Consider the following 14,946-nt stretch of genomic DNA (forward strand, 5'->3'; position numbering starts at 1 on the left):
ACGTAGTATTGCAGTACCGTCAAGTGTTACCCTAATATTCTTGGCCAAGCTACAAACTTCCCCGTCCCTCAGTTTTCTCATCTATGAAATAGGTATAATTAAGACTGCTGAACTCAGAGACTGTTCTAAGCGCAACCTTGGAAAGCACTTAGCACAGGCCTGGCATGTGGTAAACACTGAATAAACAGTAGCTCTGTGTGTGTGTGTGTGTGTGTGTGTGTGTGTGTGTGTGTGTGTGTGTGTGTGTACGTGTGTGGTGCGCGCATGCGCTGATTGCAGGGAGCAGCTTATTGAGAGGCGGAGCTAGAAGCTAGAAGGGGGAGAGGCTTGTCCTACAGGGAATGAGAACCCAGAAGGTAGAACCCTGCTTAAGAGAACAGCAGGAAGAAGTCAGAAAGCAGACGAGCAAAGAGGGAGGGCGCCAGGGTACCCTTTCCTAAGTCTCTTCTAGCTGGGATTAGGATCGTTCTAGGGCATGAGGACGAATGGAGGCCATGGGGAAGGGAAGCGCACAGACCCAGCTCCGCGAAAGGCAAGGAAGGAAAGCTGCTGGGAGTCGGGGAGACCCCGACAGGGGCAGGACAGCGGAGAGACCCCAGCCCACGCGAGGCCACCTCAGGGAACAGAAGGCGAGTCACTGCAGATTCAAGGACAACAGGAGAGACTGAGGTAGCCGCTATGGTTCTAAAAGAACTTCTCGGTGGACGGATGTTCTCACAAGTGGAAAACTCCAAGCAAACCACATGCCTTTCAAGCAGCTCGGAGAACTACGTGATGCAAATGTCAGTGCAGATTGTTTATATTATTTTTTAAAGTTGTTTAAACTGTGACCAATGCACAAAGGTATCTATATCTATAATAAAAATGTATATTGTTTCTTGAAAATTGGGAAGTTTTAAATGTGTGATATTCAGGAAAAATGGGCAACCATTAGAAATAGCTTATTAAAGTATAATTTGCTATTATTTATAAATGTGTTATAAGATAGTTTTATTGTTCTTTTTTTTTTTTTAAGATTTTATTTATTTATTTGACAGAGAGAGACAGCGAGAGAGGGAACACAAGCAGGGGGAGTGGGAGAGGAAGAAGCAGGCTCCTAGCGGAGGAGCCTGATGTGGGGCTCAATCCCAGGGCCCTGGGATCATGCCCTGAGCTGAAGGCAGACGCTTAACAACTGAGCCACCCAGGTGCCCCAGATAGTTTTGTTGTTCTAATAGAAGAAAAAAGGTGATCATTTTGTAAATCAAGATCGATTTGCCTGCCATCTCTTGGGTTCCTGATGAGTTTACTGGCAATCACCAAACTGTCCCTGAGTCTAAGTAGAATTATCAAAATCCATATTCTTATAATGCAACTCTCTGGCCCTGATGCCAATTGAGAGTCAAAGTATTTTTTATTGTTATTGCTATATTAGAAGCCCAAGGAATATCCTGTATACTGTATGTGCCAACTAGCCAGGATGTGCTATTGACATGGAAGATGTTAAGCTGTCTTAGATGATAAAGGTGAAATCCTCCTCCCCACTACGAAGCAAAAAACAATTACTTATACTTCAAATCAATGGTTAAACCAAGACAGCACAGAAATGCCTGAGAGTCAGCACAGTTACAAGTGTGTTAGGCATCCAGTCATTCCTGATTCTGTCAGTAGCTCTGTAGAAGGGGGGGCACAGTATAAAGTTTCACATACTCTATATTTACACAAATGGGGTATTTTCGAAGAAGAAAAATAAAATTTTAGTAAAATATGAAATTAGATCCCTATCTCAAACAACATATACAAAAACAAAATTCATAAATTAAAGGCTGGCAAAAAAATTTTTAAATGCTTAGTGGAAAATGTAGGTTAATATCTTTTAGCTTTTTCAGGCAAATAAATATTTTCTTAAATGGGCTATAAAATGTAGTAACTAGAGAGGTAAAGTTCACAAAACATAATAAGAATGTCCATTCATCCAAAGACCCCTTAAAAGTGAAAAGACAACTTACGAACTTGGAGAAAATACTTGCAATTCATACAACTGACAAGTGGTTAGTATCAAAAAGAAACAAAGGACTCTTACTAACCAACAAGAACACACACACACACACACACACACACACACACATGCAGGAGCAAGAGATAGGAAAAAAAACAGTATTTTATAGAAAAGACACATATGGCTAATAAACACACGCAGAGGAGCTCAGTGTCATGGCTGACCCACAAAATCTAGAAACCCTCATGAGACACCTTATTACACCCGTTCCATTAGCAAAAATTAAAACTTCTGACACGATAAAATATTGAAGGGGTTATGAGTTCATAAAACCAGTTATGCATCACATGTGGGAGTACCTATTAGTGCGACCACTTCGGAGGAGTCTGGCATGGTCTCCTATAAGTGATCAATTACACATCCTATGTTCCAGCAATTCCACTCCTAGGTGGATACCTAAACCAGTTTCTAATACATGCACGAAGAAGACACATACACAAATGCGTATGTGTCTTATGTACGCCCCCCCATGGGGGCGTAGATGAGTGGAATTTTATACAGCGTCCAAACAATATGGATCCATCTCATGAAAAAAGCAAGCTCCAGAGAATGACATGCACGACACTGTAACAGGATTCACACGTGCTGCTGCTTTTATAAATTGAAAAGAATTAAAGCAAAACTGAATGCTTCTATAAAAACAGGTAAATATCAAAACTTTATAAAAAGGAAAACAAAGGGCTGATCAACTCAAGATTCAGAGGGACCAGGTGGGAAGGGGAGGTCAAGGGATGGGCTAATGAGGAGACTGTATGATTAGTTATGGAGTTGACCTTTCGGTTTTGATGTTGGTTTCACCAGTGATTGTTACATTATTAAAAGAGCTAAGTAAATATAGAAGAGCAGGCTAGGGACAAAATGAGCGAGTGTTACCAACCATGTGTTATAACCATTCCAATTCTGTGCACAGGAGTTCCTTTAATAAAATGGAGAAATGCCCTTTGAGAAGAAACTTGGGTAAAATATCAAACTGAAATCATTTCAGTCCAAACAGTGACAAGCTACGCCCACTGACCAGACTGAGACTATTTATAGAAGGTTCTTTATTTGTTCTGACATTACTTATAAAAGAGAAATTGAAAACATCTTAAAGATCCATCACTAGAGGAATGGTTTAAAACATGAGGCCATGTTCATATGCTTTCATTAATTCACCTTATCAACACCTTGAGTGAGTGCCCATGATTTGTCAGACCCTGCGGGATACAGCAATGAGCTAGACTGATTCAGGCCCCGCTCCCATGAGGTTAATGCTGGTGGAGAAAACAGGCAGGAATCAAAAGATCACACATGTAAATGCACACTGAAAACAGATGAAGGCTGTCAAGGGAAGGAACACACAGTTATGAAAGAGGAAAAGGGGGGGAGACTAGCTTGCAGCATTTAGTGAGACTTCCCGAGGACAGGAGGCATTTCACAGAGGTGTGAAACAAAAACCTGGGGGAGCTCCCCAGGCCAAAGGAAGGCAGGAGGAAGAGCCATCTAGGCACAAAGAAGAGTGGTGGGCCCCACAGCAGAAGGTGCTCGCTCGGGCTGTCAGGGACATGAAAGGCCAAGGTGGTCAGGCCCAGAGCAAGGTGGGCAGTGGGGTGAGATGGGGCTGGAAAGGTGGGCGAGTGACAGATCACAGACCAAAGAGCAACGGGAAGAAGGGACTTAAGCAGGAGGACAACCACATCAGATCTGCATAGGAAAATGATCACCTGCCACCAGTGGAGAAGGGGGTGTTTGGGGACAAAAGCGGGGGCCCATTTTGACACGATCACTCTGGTTCAGCATGCAGCACAGTCAGGACTGCATGGACAAGCAGTGGGAGGTGACCTCAGCAGCACAGACAAGGGGCAGAGGCAGCTAGCCTAGGGGTGGCGGCAGTAGGGCTGCAGAGAGGGTGCCGGATTTGAGAGGTCTCTAGGTGGTAAAATGGAGAACACTTGGGGATGGAAGGGGTGTGGACAGAGAGGGAGAGAGAGGCCCCTTGGCTGACTTGCAAATGTCTGGCTTATAGAAACAGAAGGAACACTGGAAGCTGAGCAGAGTGGGATGGGGACACAATGAGCTCGATTTTGCAAATGGCAGAGCTTAAGGTGGCCTGGGACATCCAAATGCGGATACCAAGTAAGCAGTGGGTCAGTGAGTTTGGAGGGAGTCTGACCTGGAGATACAAGTTTAGGAGACACACTATAAAATTGTTAAAATGAATGAGGCAAATCCACACATATTGACATGAAAGGTTGTCTACAATCTACTGGTAAATATACATGGAATAAAGCAAGTTATAGAACAGTATGTATACGATAATCACTTCTTTTAAAGAAGCATATAGAAAAATACATAATCATCTGATGTGCAAGAGAAAGACACACACACACACACACACACAAATCTGGAAAGAATCTACCAGATTATTAACCTACCCCCACGACTGATGCTTTGGGTTGGGAGAGATGAGTTAAGAGCTTTCACTTTTTTGTGTATAAACTTTTGCAGCACTGGGCCCTGTTTCTTATAATGAACACTTCATCACTCCAGCTGCCCCTTCACTCCATCCCTCTGCCCTTCCCCAACTCCTACCTCATTGTGAATCCCCACCCAGAGGCAGATGTTGGCAACAGAACAAGACAGAAAAGGAAAGGCAATGCCAGTTTTATATGCTATTTGATGGTGTTAAAAAAAAAAAAAAGGAGGAATTTGATGTTTACCTTTAAGCTGCATCAAAACAGCTGTATCGGAATGTTCACTGGTAAATGCCCTCCCTGCTCCTTGAGGGTTAACAATCAAGTTGGCTGAGCAGTAAGTCAATTAAGATGACTGCAGAACACATGTCTGGGGGCACTGGCTTGCGCTCTCCTACTGGTTACCCATTGGGCTCCAAGGATTCAAAAGTCTCATGTAATACCCACCAGTCCCCCATACTGATCAAGGAACGTTGAAGACCTCCCCCATTGCGGAGAACAATGTACCAAGAACTTGGCCTAATGAACATACACAAACAAAAGGAAATTAACATAAATGGGAAGATGAGGTGGCTTTACATAGCAACCTCACAGATTATCCTGCATTTTTCTTGTTACGGTGCATAATCACCCCGCACAGTCCCAGTCCACACACAGTACATATTTGCAGAACTGTTTCCGAAATGTCCAGACCCCTATTTGAGCAGCATATCATTATCCCAGAACACAAATGGTGGACCGCTAAGACAGAAGCATCCTAATGTCAGAAAGCCAGCCAAGGAACAGGATGTCTATCCCCATGTGGATTTCCCTCTTCCATTCCCAGGCCTAGGAAGCACAGACTGAGAGAATCAAATGAGAGCTTAAAGTGGCCTTGTCTAGCAGCTGGACAATGTATCACTGAGCCCCCCCTTTACTTAGTAAGTGTGTCTTCTATAGAGAGATGTATTATAACTAATCTATGGAAATCATACCTGCAAGGCAGACGCAGGTGAAATTGCTCCCATCTTGCTTTTCATTTACATCCACACAGCTGGCGTTGTTCTGACAGGGCTTCCGCTGGCAGGCATCAAATTCTTCACAGAAGGTACCCACATACTGCTCGTCACAACTACAGGAAAAAGTTGCCTAAAACACAAACATACGGTGTATGTTACACGAGTCCTCTAAGACATATGCTTTGGCTGCGAGTCTCAAGGTTCAAAAGCACCGCTCCTTTTTGTAACTATACCAATACTGAATGCTTTAATCACATCATTTATATTTTGATCTGATTAAAATCGTAGCTTTGGGAGAAATGGTGTGTATTTCCTTATGGTTTAATCTCAAACATTTATTTTCCTCATTCTTTCTTTATTGATATTTACCCCAACCACTTTCCATCTTACTAAAATAAAAAGTGGAAAAGATAGCTGTGTTTTAAGCAAAAATGAAGTTTTGCTGACCTGCCACGGAAAGGACCGTTTTGCTAGAGCTGATATACTGTGCCGCAGCCACTAAAGGAGCTGTCACGCCGACCAACCAAGATCCTGCAACATCGATAGCACTTGTAACAAAGCCTCCTCAAATGTCCTGCTCTGACCACCTTCCAGAGCATCGACAGAATTTACTGAATCACCATGTAAATTAGCCTCAATGTCAATGTACAGCTATGCAGACGAACTGAGTGCAAGGGAAAATAAAAAGAGTAGAGTTCAAGTAAACGTCTTGTCTGGTTCATGGTATTCCTGTTCTCTCAGTAAAAGACCATAATTCAGACCCAGAGCATTGCATTTGGTTGGAAGCTTCATTCCTGAGATAGTTGCCAAACCCAAATACAACTGAGCCTTTCTGTTCTTTCTCCCACCGTAATGCCTGAGGGTGGTGACTGGGGGGGGGGGGGGGGGAGGCCACTAATCTGGTCCCAAACCCTGTGTGAAGCGTGAAGCAATGTAGGTTGATATCGCAGATCTTCATGAAGAGGGGCGTGGAGGAAGCAAAGGAGAAGGGCATAAACAAAACTTCACACTTAAAAAAATCAAAACAAAACAGAAGAATGCACGTTCTCAGCACTCCCCAAGCCTCCACATCAGGCAGGTGTTCAAATCCCTAAAGTCCAAAGCCCCACCCACAACTTCTCTTCAAACTACCCTTCCTCCCACTTCCCTCTCTCCAGCCCCAGTCCCCTGCCTCTAATCTCAGAGAGAGACTCTCCCCCTCTTCTCCAGATGTTGTTAACTCAAAATCCCCACCCAGGACCCTGACCCGTAAGCACAACATGTTGCCCTTCCTCCTGGAAGAGAAAAGGGTTCTCCATTCTTCTCTTTAAATTTTTTTTTTTTTTTTGGTATCTCAATCAAGCTTAATAGTTCTTGTCCATTTCTTGATAAATGTACTACTGCATATTTAGATTTTTTGTAGCTATTGGTAATGAGCTACAAAATATTTTCCTCATCCTTTTCTTGTAATATCCATCATACTTGCTAGCGATTAGGACAGGTGCATAAAATGCTAGAGTTCTATTACTGGTCATCACATTGAGCCCTCACTACAGGTCAGCGTTTTTACTTGATTCTCTTGAATTTTCTAGATAAAACAACCCTCGCCCCAAAATTGCATATCAATTGCAAATAAGGATAACATTCCCCCTCCCTTCTCCAGCCCTCATGGTTGCATTGCTTTTCTAGAGTAAGCTTGATTTCAAAGGGAGATCTGTAGAATTTATCACTAACTAGTAAGCTGGAGCGAGGACTGAATTTTATCAAATGCTGTTTTAGTTTCTTGGAAAACAATAATCTATTTCTTTCTGTCTTTGACCTAGCGATATGTGAATGTTTAGACGCCCTGTCCTCACTCAACCTTGCATTCCCGGAACACCCACAGAGGCATTATGCAAAATCGTATTATGGACGCATTCTATCTGTAGCTATATATCATACTTGCCCCGTCCCCGACAGACAACTTTTCTAAAAAAAACTGTCCCTTGCACATGAGATCATAGTTTATACCATGATGCCCCTTGCCAAAAGTGACTAAACCAGGAGTAGATGGACCCCTGACCTCAGCATCCAAGCAAGGGACCCGTCAAACTCGACCTTGAGCTCTACCAAACTGCCAGATTTTGTGCGTTTCTTCTGTTAACTGAATATGTTTTGTTTTGTTAAGGGAACGGGAGAAACCCTCATAATCTGCATAATCAATTCTTCTTAAGCGTGTTCTTCAATTCTTCATTTATAGCTCATCTTATTCTTCAATGATATCTTAGAAACTCAAACAAGTGGAATAAAAGCAATGGCTTTTCTTAAGTTTGAGTTAAATTTTCTGCCTTCTATTTCCATCCTCTCTCGCACCTCTTTGTGGCAAACGGAAATTCCCTCTGCCTGCTAGCAATAGCTGACTCCCTATCTGCTTTTTCATGATACTGTGAGGGTTTTTTTTTTTTTTTCCCCTTTGTGTGTGTTTGCAGGGACCTTGTAGTTCAAAGCTGGGAGAAGCTGCATCAAGGCTATTAGAAAAAGAGCTTTTTAAATAGGAAACTCTTTCTCTAGAATTATCTTTTAAGGAAAATCTCGCCCTTGTTGAAATGTGCAACAGAGCACACCTTTGATATTTGCAAGGACGTGTCTGGAGCCCTTTGTGCATCTGCAGATTTGTGACTGCTTTTGAAATGTAAACACTGCCTGCAGGGTACATACAATTCCAAAATGGGCCTCAGCATCATAATAAATTACTGTGTCATTATTTGCGGCAGCTGTCCTCTGAAATTTACTTGGTTTGTATCCAGCAATGCCTACTGCAGATCAATTTCTTTGGCATTTGGGGAATACATTTTGCATATAATTCATCTGTTATGTCTCATGGAAAATATGTTGCTTGTGGAAATAAATTATTAAAAACCCCAAATCAAATATCTTCAAGTTAGCTTTGATTGAATTTAAAACTAAAACGGAAGCCACACATTTAGTTTTGCTTTGTTTTAAGCCGGAAGGTTGAAAGAAACTTTAAGAAACTGTTGAAACAATTGTTTTTGACCAAGCAAAACACTGAATTGATTCTTAAACTTCGATTGATGGATAAGGAAGAAGATTAACGAATGTTTGCATACCCATGACCATAAAATTCTAGTTAAGTTTTTATGTATTCTGTATCACATGGTCCATAAAGTTAGATTTCCTCCTAAGTCTATTTTCTAAGAACAAGAGCTTTCCTACAATATTAAGATGTTTGTTTTAATAGCTTCAAGAAGCGATTTGTAAGAAGCCATGAATATTTACCAGGAAGCTATGTTGTTAGCATCTTTGTTGAGGAAAACTGTGATCACTGGAAGTTGTAAACTGTTGTATCAACCTTAAGAAGTTTAACCCAGCACTAATCTAGGTCCAATTGACTTAACCAGCATAAAAGACAAAACGGATTTACTTAAAATCAGTAGCTTAGAGGGGTGCTTGGGTGGCCCAGTTGGTTGAGTGTCTGACTCTTGATTTTTGGCTCAGGCCCTGATCTCAGTGATGTAGATTTGGAATATAGGTGAAGTTCAGTGGGGTGGAATCTGGACCAAGAAAGATTTCTTGAGACGTCTTTGGTGCGAAATGGTGGTTTATCAAAGCAGGGGGGCAGGACCCGTGGGCAGAAAGAGCTGCTATTCCGGGGTTGTGAGGGGCGGCTGATTATATACCCAGGGGTTGGGGGAGGTGAGGAAAAAGGGAGGGTTCAAGAGAGTACTTTCATATGTTAAAGAAGACTCACTGGATACTAGAGTCCTTGCTATTGTCAAGTTAAGGTTGTTTACCCCTCTAACCCCTCTAGTAAGGCATTCACATGAAGATAGTTGGGAACTTCCTGGAGGCTGCAGATTATAAGGACATTTAATTGTATTTACATTCCCTTCTGGAAGCTAGGTTATTGATAGAAATGCTTTTGTTCTTGTAGACTGCCAAAACATTTGTAAACTGAGGGAGACTCAAGTCTTGCAGGATTATGGTCTCTATAGCTTAACTATTTCTTTTTCCTTTAGGGCAGCCAGGAGTGCCTGAGGAGGGTCACATTCACCCCATGGGGGGCGGGGGGTTGAGGGGTGTCAGTTTCTGCTTTGTCCTCAGCTTGCCTTCTGTTCCCTCATCACCAGGGTCTACAGATCAAGCCCACGTCAGGCTCCCCGCTCAGCACACAGTTGGCTCTGCCCCTCCCTGCGCCCTCCCCCGCCTCCGCCCCGTGCTTGCGTGCGCACTCTCTCTTTAAAATAAATAAACAAATCTTAAAAATAGAATTAGTAGCTTAGCTAAATTACAGAAAGATAGTTCCTTGCAAAATTATTGTATATTTACATGTAAAAGTATTTTTTAAGTAAGATGAAAAGTGACCCTCAGAGATTAATCTTAAAACCCAATGCAGAATCTCAATTTTCCCCAACAGCTTGACGTCAAATATTCCATTTGTACATTAATGGAACTTTCTCAGTGGTAGGAAGCTCCCTTTGAAAAGCTGCAGGTTTTAAAAGTTTCAGTCACACCTGCATTCATTTGTTCACCCATATGACAAATATTGACTGAACACCTACTGTGTGCCAGGCACGGTTCTAGGACCTGGAAACACAAAAATGAACAAGCCTATCTCTTAGGAATGATAATTTAGGGTAGGTGGCTGACGGTAAATGAAATGAATAGGTAAACAGTGGAGTAAATGAGAGGATGAATGCCATGGGGAAAAAGAAATTCGGGAGGGGAAAAACAGGGGCCCCATGAGAAACAAGCCCATTAACCCTCCTATTGTGTTTACTGTAAGGATGCTGGTGAGAACATTCTATGCCACACATTTTGTGCCTCCTTTATAAAGTCCTCCCCAAGAAAAGTCACTCAGTTAAGTGCCAGTAAAAGTTCTGCTAGTGGTGAGAGCTGATGTTTTGTCCTCGTGAACAATGCAGATCACGTGACTGCCCTTTTTTTTTTCTCCTTTTTGATTTGCTCAGTGTCTACTGGAGTTCAACTTCAACAGCGACCTCGAGCTCTGTGACCTCGATGGCTGTGTCCTCTTCCCAGCTTGGATGTTGCATTCTAATTTCTCTCTTCTCTGACTGTGACTTATGTTTTTGTACTTTTTAATATTTCAATACTTTATGAAATATGGAGTCAAATGTGTGATAAGTAAGTCCAAATTCCCCAGCACGGCACACAAGGCCCTTGACAACCTGGCCCATCTCACTTTTTCTGTTTCATTCTCTGCACCTGTCGCTTCTCAGTAAAGCCTAATGGTCACGAACAGATCATCCCACTGAGACACGTTTTCTGAAGAGCTTTATTTCTCTTTTTCAGGGTCAGAATTCATCCATTCTATCTTACTCTCTCCCTTAAACAAAGTATACAGAAAATACATTTATCTCTGGTTGGTGTCCCTGTGACATCAGCATGAACATAAAAGCCCCAGCTGACTGGACACTGACTCTCGTTGTTTATAGAGCTTGCTGACGTTGAATTATCTCATTAATCTTCCCCACATCTGTCAGGTGGCTGTTATCACATCCATTTTAGGAATTGAGAACAGACTCAACAGGGAGGTCAGATACATTTTGGAAGGTGTCCCAGTCAGCAAGGACAAGGTCAAGGCTTAAATCTGGATCATCGATTCTAAACCCTTTCCATGCAGAGCTGAATATTGTCCTACCGTCACCACATTGGTCTGTGTGCCAAAGACGCACGTGGGGCACCCTTCACCCCGACTGTAAAACAACCCCGACAACTGCAGTATGTTGGCTCTTGCTGCAGACCGTGTGGTTCGTCTCCCTCCTCTCTTGCTGTCTGGCTGCCTTCCTTACCGGCATCGCCGACTATCCTTTTGGTTCATTGATTCTAATTTCTTTTAGTCTTAAGAACAATACCAAATGTAGTCAAGTAAGGTTTCAAAATAGAGTAAAAATATCCTTCCTGAGGGTTGAAAGTAGCCCCTGTACATGAAGTGCCTAATCGCCCCTGAACAGACTTGAAAACTTGGAATGGACGATTTTCCACCAGGACTGGAGGTCCTTAATGCCCGGGACTTTAGTTACGCGTACATAATAGATGCTCGGGTGTTCGTTGAATTCAGCTGACTTCACAAGGGGCGGCTTGAAGGCAAGGGGTCCAAGGCGAGCCCTGTGCAGGTAAGGGCTCCTCTTCCCCTACTTCCCGGTCTATCCCTGAGGAACTCGTGTTTCGCTAAGACAGCCTCACAGCGACTTACACATTCTTCATCATATTCTTACTAAAGGGGATACTGGAACAGAATTTGGAGGGCAATTCCCAAGCCCAAAGGTGAGTAACAGGTCCCTAAACCTCTGAAAAGAGAAAGGAGATTATCTGAGCCGCTCCTGGCTAAAGGACTCTCGGGCCAATTTCCGTTTCGACCAGGGGCCAGCCCGGTTCCAAAGGACATCTGGGCTATTCGTAGCTCACCATATGAACATCTGCAAGGTCAAACTCCAGCTAATGAATTGATAATTGCTGGAGATAGGTGACACAGACATGGTGGTTTGCCAAATTACTCTCACTTTGATATATGCTTGAAATTTTCCGCAGTAAGAAAGTCTGTTGTTTTTATTTTAAGCGTCTGGCTAAGTCCCAAGGAAGGAAAGATAAGACTTTGAAAAATGAGAATCGCACTCAGCATCCTGTGTCCAGCTCCTCCCTGTGGAATCTGCTATTGCCTTTATGGCAGGGATGTTGCAGAGAACCTTGTGTGCACGTCACTGAGCCTCCCTCAATGTGAAGTCCCACGCCAGAAACTTCTTTCATATCCCAGTGCCAGGAAAAGCCCTGCTTGCCCTAGAGGACTGACTGCTTGCTTTCTCCGGTGGACAACACAAATCATGTAACTGAGCATAGTTCCCTCTAAACAGCAGAGTCTTCGTGAAGCTCAGCCATTTCTGTGCCAGGGGAAGGCTTGGCTGCCTCTCAGCTTCCCCAGCACGCCGAGGTCACAAGCAGGGCACACGCAGCCCAGATCTCAGAGGAGAGCAATTCCTGCTTACAGAGCCTATGGGGGAAAAGTTCAGGAGTCTTCTCTAAGCGAGTTCTCTAGATACCAGCAGGGTCAAGACATAGAGTCTATTGCCCAGCAATCGAAAGTTCTGGAATCTTTTTGCTCTTTGTTAATGGGGGAGCTCCAAGTGCAGCTGTTCATGAAGACAATTGTCCAAGTAGGGGCTTTCTGCAGACACTTTTGCTGAGAGTTACATTGTCTTAAGTGGACTTTAGGAAAAGAAGGCAGTGAGTCCCCATTGTCTCATGTAACAAAGCAGGATCACTCAGATTCCAGCCTGAGCTGTCCCATCACCCCAAAACGCACTGACTCTGAATCTGTGGAGATGGGAAGCGACAGAAGCCTCATCCGGGCAATCCTCAGCCAAGGACCTATTATTCCAGCTCCTAGGAGCCTGGCTGGGTGGTCCTTTAGGTCTGAAATCTCACAGCTGATGTTAGGAGTTAGTTGCACAGGTAGGTAGTCAGGGCCACCTGTATTGTAGCTTAGACAGGACCACACTGACTTCTGCAAAACGTCCTAAAATAAGGCAATTAACCACAAAGCATTTGTTAATATCACAGGCAAGGGGCATTTAAGACATAAGTTCCCAGATGTCAGCAAAAAAAGTCCATCAGCTCAGAGACATGAACCTAATAGGTCGACAGATACGTGCCCAAAGCCCTGATTGGCACGACTCAGCACACCCTGACTGCTGAACAGAGTTCCGCAAAAGAGCTCCTAAAAACCCCTAAACTTAGAAACTCGGGGGGCAACTGTCTCGGAACCCCCCCTCCCTCTCGGGGAGCTTTCTACTCATGCTCAATAAACTTGGCTTTGCTGCCCACCACTCTTCATCTGGTCTACGTCTTCATTCTTCGAAGTGGCGTAACCAAGAACCGCAGGCACGAAGGGGACAAAAACCCTGTAACACTGACAGACACTAAAACCTAGATAAAAAGCAGTCATCACAGCACACGTGTTCGTTTAATTCAGCACAGGTGAGCTATAACTAATGGGTCAGAAGACCAATCTAGCATGGTCTTTAAGACAGGTAGAATTTAGCCTTTTACTAAGAACATAGATTTGGTAATTCAAAAATGGTTGTTTGGATATAAAATTTAAGAGAGTAGCTGAGAATTCTTATTATGATGTGAAAATCCCTACACATGCCTCTTCCTGAGCCCAGGCCACACAGGGACCCCTGGAGCCCAACCACAGAGACAAAGTTTTGCCCCCTGCTGGGAACACAGTAAATGACCTCAAAGGAAAACTCATTATGAATTACATTTTTTAAATTCTTGTCTGTTGGCTGGGTCTTACTGTTCATTCACTACACATGGAATTTAAACAACAAGCTCGCATTGCTTATAGCTCAAAATCTTATTTCCCATTAACCTTAAACACACTATCCCTCTTCTAGTTGGATTCATTAATTGCAAACATAGCAGCTTATTTAAAAAAAAAAAACAGAGGCTTAGAAAACATGCAGATCATCTGAACATGAAATTCAAAACTTGACATTCATGAATTCCTAGAATTCATTTCTTTGGCTTAAATGTTAAATTCTGAAAAATAGGAGCAATAAGAAATGAGCCCTGGTCTTTCCTTCCAAAGGACACTGAAGTTTACTCTATTCCTCAAGGGAGGAGAAAGTAAATGTCGTTCAGGAAATTTTGTAATAGGCTTTCTCTCTCAAAGTGGATATATGGATTGGCAGAATGGAGACATTCAAAAGTAGTTTCTAACCATAACCTGGCAACTTTTGTGTTCTCAGCATGCTGAGCACGGCCATAGTTAGGCATAAGATTTCCATGTAATCAGCCTGGATCTTCAGTTCACCAGTATCTGTGTATTTATTTGATAAAAAGTGCTAATCCATTAGCAAAAGTAAAGTTTGACTTTAAAAAAAAAGAATGTCACTGAAAATTCATCTTTTATTGAATTTCCCTAATAAAAAAACCAACCTGATCCAATAAGTAAATGACGTACCATTCTAATTTCTTATTTTAAAATTCCATTTAGTCTCCTACTTATTTCCTTTGCTACATGAAAAGAAAATGGTAAAGAAAAAGCTTTAATAAAATGGACACTTTGATGTATAAATTACTGATGAGAGACTCACTGAAGAATAAAGACCTTTCCTACCATCTTCCTCAAGCTACCTCAGATGGAAAACCCACTGTAAGTTACATTTTTTTAAAGATTTTATTTATTTATTTGAGAGAGACAGATAGTGAGAGGGAGCACGGGCAGGGAGGAGAGGGAGAAGCAGGCTCCCCACTGAGCAAGGAGCACGACCTGGGGCTCGATCCCAGGACGCCAGGATCATGACTTGAGCTAAAGGTAGACGCTTAACCAACTGAGCCACCCAGGCGTCCCTTGAGTTACATTTTTAAGCGTAAAGCAAAGATAACGAACCAGTGGTAAATTCTTCTAAAGATGGGAAGCCAATGGGGACGGGGAAGGTACCCAACCACCATTTAT

At 42.8% G+C, this 14,946-nt stretch overlaps 1 protein-coding gene across 1 annotated transcript in view; it reads right to left on the minus strand.

Moving 5' to 3' along the window:
• The window catches only part of DNER (delta/notch like EGF repeat containing), a 300,909-nt gene that overhangs the window by 106,989 nt on the left and 178,974 nt on the right, over positions 1-14,946 (minus strand). The window contains exon 6 of the mRNA XM_087864128.1: positions 5,466-5,619. Within this exon, the coding sequence (XP_087720254.1) occupies positions 5,466-5,619 (154 nt within the window). The remainder of the gene's footprint in view (positions 1-5,465; positions 5,620-14,946) is intronic.

The sequence above is a fragment of the Ursus americanus genome, chromosome 1 (assembly GCF_024610735.1).
Source record: "Ursus americanus isolate L20-20 chromosome 1, mUrsAme1.1.p, whole genome shotgun sequence".
NCBI classification, from domain to species: Eukaryota; Metazoa; Chordata; class Mammalia; order Carnivora; family Ursidae; genus Ursus; species Ursus americanus.